At 36.5% G+C, this 8,573-nt stretch overlaps 1 protein-coding gene across 3 annotated transcripts; it reads right to left on the minus strand.

The window, feature by feature from the left end:
* Window positions 1-957: 957 nt before the first annotated feature.
* Window positions 958-8,142, minus strand: LOC140879837 (nuclear poly(A) polymerase 1-like). 3 transcript variants are annotated; one of them, XM_073283759.1, is made up of 13 exons: window positions 7,956-8,142; window positions 7,349-7,874; window positions 6,321-6,398; window positions 6,136-6,243; window positions 5,315-5,377; window positions 5,064-5,225; window positions 4,107-4,220; window positions 3,970-4,032; window positions 3,531-3,860; window positions 2,899-3,063; window positions 1,942-2,799; window positions 1,470-1,540; window positions 958-1,370 (listed from the first exon to the last, which is right to left on the minus strand). In XM_073283759.1, exons 2-13 carry the CDS (start codon window positions 7,463-7,465, stop codon window positions 1,334-1,336), a joined length of 2,166 nt encoding a protein of 721 aa, XP_073139860.1. In that variant the 5' UTR covers window positions 7,466-7,874; window positions 7,956-8,142; the 3' UTR covers window positions 958-1,333. The 3 variants fall into 3 exon arrangements, with proteins under 3 accessions (XP_073139860.1, XP_073139861.1, XP_073139862.1); XM_073283760.1 differs by lacking the exon at window positions 7,956-8,142 and having other exon boundaries at window positions 5,064-5,221; window positions 5,310-5,377; window positions 6,321-6,448; window positions 7,349-7,481; XM_073283761.1 differs by lacking the exon at window positions 7,956-8,142 and having other exon boundaries at window positions 5,064-5,221; window positions 5,310-5,377; window positions 7,349-7,411.
* Between the last annotated feature and the right edge of the window lie 431 nt (window positions 8,143-8,573).

Here is an 8,573-nt window from a genome sequence, read left to right on the forward strand (position 1 = left end):
CTTAAAGCTTGGCTTCCACGCTTCGACACGCTTCACGTTTTTTAGAACATTGCTTTAAATCAATAGTCCATTCCATTTATGTACGGGGTGAGATACTTTTTTTCAAAAAAATAAGGGGTGAGATACTTTTTTTCATTTATGTATACGTGGTCTTTGCCTTCATGTTCTTCCTGTACCTTATGTCGGGATTAATCATGCTCGAACTAAATTATCACAAGACAAAGTCTTTAACATGAATCACCTATTTAGCACTACTCTAATTTTAGAACATATGAAACGGTCTCATAGATCTATATTTGTAAGACTGGTGAACCTGATCTATATTTGTAATTAAAAGTAATATTTGGACATAAAAATAATTTTTTTAATAAGTCGGATACATGAGAAAATCCTTTTTTTTTAAATTGACAAGTGAAGATCTCATGAATTTTTGTGCCCATTTTAAATACTACGTGTGAAATATATCATAGATTCATAGTTGCAAGTATAAATGATTTGAAGTGAACTCATTAATTACGCATCCACACTTTAATCTAAAATAATTTAGTCTTGATAAATTTTTTCGAGCTAGAATTTCATCTTTTTACTACTTTATTTCCAATTTTCCATGGAAACATCCTAGGAATAATGTAGTATCAAACTCACCTGCCAACAATCAAGTCTTTCAAGTTGAGTTACTACTGCGTAAAATATTATTCCCTTCATCCCAATATGTACGCTTCTTTTTTTCCCCCTCGCACAGATCACGACAATCATTAAAAACAGAAATCTACAAACAAACTTCCTATACTTATATAGTTCTTTCAAACAATGATTATAATTTTTTTTCAAAACTTAGTTAATGAAGTATATCAATTAAAAAGAAAAAGAAAAAATACAACTAATTATAGAACTAGACTATAGTTTATATATTCGAGACAACGAGGAAAAAAATCTATCTAATTGGGCCAGAAGGAATAAAAGATTATACTATAATCTTATATTTTACTGAATTCAAGAGACTTAGCGTGCCCATCAACATAATATAAGCCAAATAGGAGATTTACAACATCAATAATTTTGTTGCATCACACCAAATTTGGAGAGATTTGATAGCATTCACAATATAAAAGTGCACATCACATTATAAAGAAGTAATTAGTTGCACTCTCCCACCTGCATCTAGACGAATCAAATCATCAACGCCTTGGGCAGAAAAAAGAGAGAACTTTACCGACTGTGGCTGCATCAACGAGATCTTCCCTGAAGTACTCGTGCCTTGGGCAGACACAGATACTTGGACGAGCCAAAATCTTTCAGCCAAGTGCCCCAAATGAACCCTCTTCGCTTTTTGTTAGTTGCCCGCCTTTGCTAAAGAAGTGAAACTGAACCTGCAAATGAACCAGGGCGTCACCAACAAAACAGGACAGTTTCGGAGTAGAATTGGCGTAAACTAGTTTATCGAATCCATTTTGTGTAGAGAGATATACCTAATAAGAGGTTTCTGGGCTGGTGGTTGTGCTGCAGTCGACACTGCGGTCACTGCAGTCGGCTCGAGAGGCTGCATCGAAGTGAAGCACAACAAAGGTCAGAAATGTAATTCTAATTACTAGCCTTACAACCATAGTATGCGCTCTACGAGATTCAGAGTGGAAATATTATTATCACATTTAGTCTCTTTATATCAACGGACTAGATGAAGATGTACCTGGTGCAATATATGCATGGTTGATGCTGTAAATGTGCCTAGATGCACTCATGTAAGCATAAGAAAACGTGAGAATGATGAAATTGCTAGAATGGAGTTAGTGCTGCAAAAACTGAATCATCAACCCGAATTTAGATGTACAAACTTGCAAAATGGCAAAACTACTCCAACACCCCCCAGGGAAAATAAAAAAGACAACCACAATAAACCACATTTGCATCAAGATAGAAGCATGAAAAGTGACTCGATGAGACCTCAATCTCCTCCAAGTCACCATTTTGTTGATTCTTTGCGAAAGGAGAGCCAGTTTTTGTAGCAGCTCCAGCTGGAATTGCAGAGAAGAAATCCAATGATTTAGTTTCTTCAGCCTGGTCGTCGTGCTGTACTTCACTCTTCAATTCCACACATTGCACAACTTCATCGTTAATTTTCACAGTACTTTCGTGGCCAACTATCAGTACAGAAGATTGCTCTGTAATGGGCTTCTCAGTCACCAATGGAACTGTGGAAGCCGGGGAAGAACGTGATGGCCCAATAGAAGACATACCAAATCCTGCCACATTGCGGTCATGACCAGATATGCTGCCAGGACAGCTGTTGTTACAAGTGGTGTCACAAAAATCAGATTTGAATTGTTTATCTGCCAAAGTTTGATCCGATAAAGTAGCACCATTGCTGCACACAGATGTGCTCGAAGACTCAGTATTGCTAGCTCCTTTAGTGAGTACATCTTGCTTTCTCTTCTTTCGGCTCATAACATCGGCTTGAGGTGAGTTTGATCCACATGATTTCAGGGATGAGCGACTCTCGGTAGAATTTCTAGCAGAGTGGGAAAGACGGACACCACCAGGGAACACAAAACTGGGTATATCTTTTCGTTTCACATGAGAAACGTGAATCCACATAGTTGGCTCCCAGAATGAGTAAGCATAAACATCACGCTTGAAATCTTCAACCGTCATCCTTATATCAAATTGTACACCTTCCTGAGGATTAGCGTCTTCTTTCCTTCTCAAACCCATAAAATAATTCTGATTAAATGGCTTGGATTTGTCAGAAAAATCACCCGGGTGAGGATGACATTGCAGCACCCCACCAGTGTCCCTTTCAACCTGGATTTAGTTACAAGTTACAACCACATTAAATTATTTTACAAATAATCAATAACACTTAAAACCAACCAAATAGCTCAGAGTGACGCTTTCACCGACCTTCAAAGTGAGCAAGCGTATCCTGGATTTCACCCAACCTTTCCAATTTCTCAACTGATTGTCGGTTTCTGCCGCTATATCTATTTGCAGATAATTTTTGTATGCTTCAAAAAATGTGAACGACTCAAAAAGAACAGCCCAGCTACCCTTATTTGCTTCTATTGCCTTGTATACAAAGTAAGAAAAGGTAATCCAAGAGACATAACATGATGAATAGAAAGTATAGTCTTTGATAAACAAGGAAGTGCGTCAAAAGTATATCTCAGTTGATGCAATAAAAACTTGGAGGGAGACTCTTACAGGTTTCACAGTATCTTCTATCAACAGAGAAAAAAAAAAAGTAAAAACTGAACTCCATCAAATTGACAAAAACTGATTAGGGAAAATAAGTACAAAAATAATCCCATCACAGGAATGAAATTATCTGCCTGAAAACCAGAATAAGAGAAAACCAAAGTAGCACTGATTAAACCGTACAGCTTCCAAAATAACAATAAAAGAATCTACCAGTTTCCTTTAGCAAGTAAGACGAGCAAGAAGCAAAAATTTGGTATGTGAGAGTTGAAACAGAAGCAGTAAACAAGTGAGATCCAAAGTTTAACTGTAAAATTGGAGTCTGCAGAATGATGTACCTCACATGTTTCATTTCCTCTCCGAAATTCTTCCATCATGACTCGCAATGTGCTTGTTGACACATTGTAGCTAGAGTTCATGCAGGGATATGCAGGTGTTATTATTGGCATCAAATGTAACCTGTCTTTATAATTTCTTCTAGGATCCCAAAAAGAAAGGCCCAAAGATCCTTCTTCAATTGGACATAACATAACGGGATTAGGCCAACGCCATAAATTGTAGACCCGAAAAAAGCGAGAAACTAACATGCTAGACAGCGCATTTGGGTATAACTGGCAAATTCGAGCAACAAGCAATGCCCAATTAATACCACCAAGGAAACCGGTGACCTAGACATATGAGAACATATTCAAAGGAACGATCGACATGATCCAAGAATTGAAGATGGTTGAATAATTGCTAAGCAGAAGGTTGAAAATACGGATTTGATTTCCTCACATTAGAATAAACTCCACGTTTCTTCGCCCAAAGCCTTACACATCGCAGAGTAGTCCGAAAAGTCTAAAGAAGAGAGAAAACTAATTCAGGAAACACTTCCACCATGACATTGATATGCCAATATATCATTCACAGACCTGAATGTTTGGTACCAAACGCAAAATTCGATCGGTCACTCTACAACCATTGAGACTACGAACAGTCTGGTCATCCACATTTTGTAAGATAATATCTTGTGAAACATCCAAGTCCTGTAAAAAATATAAATGAATATGCTCAAGGAAAAGAATTTGAACTGTCAATAAAACATGTTTGATTGCAACTTTCAAAACTCATGAAACACATTCAAAGCCAAAATCTTCAACTGCATAGCATACAAGGATCACATAAAACATAGAGTACAATGTGCAGATCAACTATTGGGCAGCATCATAAATTTAGGAACTAAATATAAATAGATGCACGATAACACCGTGGGCCAAAAAACATAAAAATCTAGTGCACTGTTTTCCATAAAGAAAGACTGGGTGAAAAAACCAAATGTTTATTAAAAATAAAATGAAAAGCATGAAAGAAAACAAAAGGATTAGTCAACCAAAAACATCATGTTGTTCCAAAATAATTTCACTTAAAAATGACTTTTCTCTCGAAGTAATTTTTCTCGCAAGAAGGGACCAATATCTTTCCAGAACTGAGCATGAATTGAAAATTTACAGCTGCCAAAAAATATACATATGGCAGATTCACCCTTTCAATCGTCTTCAAAGTGGTAGGGACAGAGCAAATGTTCAATCAAACCATATTTATGTCATAAACTTGGTAGACCACCATGAGCTGGGTAATTGTTGCTTGGAAGGGTTTGAAAAGTACAATTATGTTCTGAAATAAGTTTTCATTGTACATTAATTACAATCTACTTCAAATTTGCAAATATACTGTAAGAGAAACAAAAAAAAAAAAAAGAGAAGGATACCAGTTTGATGGAAAATAAGAATGCAAGTTCCACACCTTGCTACACCGGTGGTGTAAAACAATATCAATCCATATAACAACTAAAGATATATATTGTTGTCATCAAGATAAAAAGTTCGTACTTCAGGAATAATCCAAAGGGACACATTTGCATAAAGTAAATCGATAGAAACGCCATTGAACTTGAACATCATTACTGGAACATGAGCATCAGGTACAGCATGCAGCTCTTGTACATCGGGCATTTCTGACAACATTCTGTAAAGTTCACCAAAAAAGTCTTCCTGCACATGAAAAATATGAAGTTATATTTTCAACTGGTCAACAATCAGTTTTGTCAAATAGTTCTCAGAGACTAATCAAGAAACAATACATTTCGACTTGCATGTTTTGGTCCGACGCACAAGGTATCGATATCAGCACCAGGGCCATGTACCTATAGAATATCAAATTCTCAGGGAAATGTCATGGAAACTTACTGAAAATAAACCAATAATTCTTACAAATAAAACTAAGAACAGGCTTCTTAATTATTAGCATACATTCTTTTCCAAGTCAGTTATCTCATTTGAGGTTGTGCCTAACCACGTGTCAGCTAATTCAAAACTTAGCAGTGTTAAGTAAAGGTAATCTGGGCATAATCACCGAAGAGAGTGACAATTTACCCCAATAACATTAAACTAAAATTACATTGCTGTTATGGCCAAACCAATCAAATTTTGCAAGGCTTTGACCTAAATCAAACACCAATAGTAATTATATTTCTTCATAAAGAGAAATTCCCAATTTATTAGAGCTTCAATAGCAAACAGCAAGAGTTTTGGCGTCATGTATGCCGCTGCCCACTGTGAAGTAATATTTGATCTTCTTGCACTTCTGTACATAGTTTTTTTTTAAAATGGAAGCAACTGCTACAGAAACTCAACCCATCTAATTTCAAATGAATATAACTGCACCATCCACCTGCATTCTAGACCGAGAATAGCATAATGATATAACTTCAAGTATTAAGAGAAAAAAAGAGAACTATTAAATGTAAAACCATAAAAAGTTCTAGAGTGGAAATAGCATAATGGTTCAGCTTCCTACTTGATTGTGTGCATAATTGAAAGGCTACAACGAAAAGGGAAGAGAGAGATAACAGACATACAACTGATCTGGAAAAAAAAAATTACAAAAAAAAAAAGTACATACACCAAGTCGATATGAACCAAAAGTGAAAATTTTTGCATTTGCCTGCTGGACCACTTGCTCATTAAAACCTTTAGCGCGGCTAATATTCTTCACCCACGTCTTGACAATCTGTGGAAATGATATCAGATAAGTAATTTATAAATAAAAAACAGACCAGCCAACTACTTGTGGAAACCAGATATGACCTGGTTTAATCTCCCTAATACTTCCTCCCTCTTGATGGCTTCTTCATGACTTTCATACAATCCTGCATCTGTAAGAAACTGATGGCACAATCACATGTAAGACATACGAGTCACGTCCAGCAGATAACCTAGTATCCACATGCAATTTTGATCACTTCAGAGTTCAGATTGATGGCCGGAAAAAATTTAGCATTTCTTTCAATGACATGCCTTAAAAGAAGATGGAATCTTTAAATAAATCAAACGAATGTAATCAATTTGTTCAGCTAACAACGATAAATAACTTTGGACAAAAAATAGATGGTTGTAATGCTAACTTCCAATTAGTAAATAGATAGAATATGCTAACTATACATGGTTGTAATCTTAACTTCCAATTACTAAATAGATAGAATACGCTAGTTTTCGAGCCAATGACTATAAATACAAGAACAGAGGCAAAATTTAGCAAAAATATAGGTACCCAAGGCTTTCTTCTTCCATTCCAAATGACATCGACCTTGGGACCTGCTGGTCATGTGTTGGTAGGCATGCGCATAACTCAAAAACTATCTTAGTTGTAAGGAAGTCTGTATTCCAGAAATTTTTGAACAGCTTGGTTGAGCATCAAAAAGTATACAATTAGGTGCAGAAACTCACTTTTTTGTCCATTCAATTCATGTATTGTGCTCACGTCCCCAAAAGGCCTTTTTTTCCCTTTTTAATTATGTACAACTTATGTCCTTTAACCTAATTTTTTTATTTCTCAGTAACAAGTTCTATCCCTGAAAAGTATTACTCAAACATTAGACCGCCAGTAAACAGCTCTGGAAAGGGTTCCATTCCTTCCATGTTTAGATCTTCACAAATTAATCCTGACGATAATTTTCAAATTAAGCATTTTTTCCCTGGTTCTGATTCCAAATTCAAAACCACTCGAACCCTCACCATACCAAATGAAATTATAATAGACTTTAACTTGACAAGCATGCATAGCTCGATTTACAAGTAAGAAGTGAAAACATGGAAAAAATAAATAAATAACCAACCTTTTCCAACTCCCGCGTCTTAATAACATCAAATTCACTAGGACCACCGGTCGAAATTGGCCCAGACAATCCAATACTAGCTGCAATGGGAAAATTACTCGATCCAGGGCTACCCATTAACCACCCTCTTCTCAACGATGTATTAAAAATTTGTTTCGAGCAAAATTGGGGAACAGTACAAACAAGTCCAAAAATAAATATAAAAAACACCCTCTTTTTTATCCCAACCTGACTCCAAAAAAACAATAAAAAAATGTAAAGAACAATAAATCAAACTCAAACAAAACTAGAAAACTTCACGAGTTTGCTCAATTCAATTCCAAGGAGGCTACAATAGGAAAAAATTACAACAGAAATCGATAAATAAAATCCCTAACTTCCTCACTATTGAATCTACACATAATGTTGATCTACAACAGCAAGATACACAAAAACTGAATGTTGTGAAAAAGGCACTGATCTCCTTCCGCCGTCATCAATCAATTCAACGTTTCCTCACCGATGATACATAGAATCTTCACGAGACCTAGAAAATCAACAAAAGTGAATTCATTAGATAATCCACAATCGGAATTTGCACACACACATGTGTGAGAAGAGTGCTTACAGATAGAGAATCGGCGACTGAAAGGAAACACGACAGAATACATTGGCAAATACTTGAACCCACGAAACCGTTGGGACGTTTCGGTATGAACGGTTTTTCGGTGGACCGTCGGTCAAATTTTGTTAATTTTGGGTTTCTTTGGTTCAATTCTGGGTTTTGTTACTATGTATGTGTCGATCTTAGATAGTGTTTGATTAAACATGTGTTTAATCAGATCAAAAATAAGAAATTAGGCATCGGATCATCCGAAAAGTTCGGAAGATTCGAATCGTAAGGTTCGATCAGTGTTAGGAAATGCAAAGTGTGAGGTGTCAACTATACTTAGACACGTCACTGCAGTCTGCATGTATGCGATCAAAAGGTCCGAAGAGGAGATCGGAACTTCGAAATTCTGCAGTTCGGAATGTGGCAACCATGCGCAGTTCGAAACGTCCGAATTGGAGATTGAAACATCCGACCGCCTATAAGTAGGCCATCCGAGGCTAACTTTGAACTTGCAAATTCACAACCTCTGTCTCAAATCTTGGTGTTCTTAGGGCGTTTCTAGCCTTATAACCGAGGTCGGGCAATGGCGAGGCATTACTGGAGTTGTAGCGGAGCTGTGCCAAAGAGTTGGAG

This window comes from Henckelia pumila, chromosome 2 (genome assembly GCF_033568475.1).
Source record: "Henckelia pumila isolate YLH828 chromosome 2, ASM3356847v2, whole genome shotgun sequence".
NCBI lineage: Eukaryota > Viridiplantae > Streptophyta > Magnoliopsida > Lamiales > Gesneriaceae > Henckelia > Henckelia pumila.

Bases quoted from the DNA above. Each gene is read 5' to 3' on its own strand.
- LOC140879837 (XM_073283759.1), bottom strand. From the start codon at position 7,465: ATGGGTAGCCCTGGATCGAGTAATTTTCCCATTGCAGCTAGTATTGGA. The intron at 4,221-5,063 runs GTACGAACTTTT...TATTTTTTACAG, and splicing joins CCCTTTGGATTATTCCTGAA to GACTTGGATGTTTCACAAGA. The intron at 2,800-2,898 runs GTCGGTGAAAGC...AACTAAATCCAG, and splicing joins TACGCTTGCTCACTTTGAAG to GTTGAAAGGGACACTGGTGG.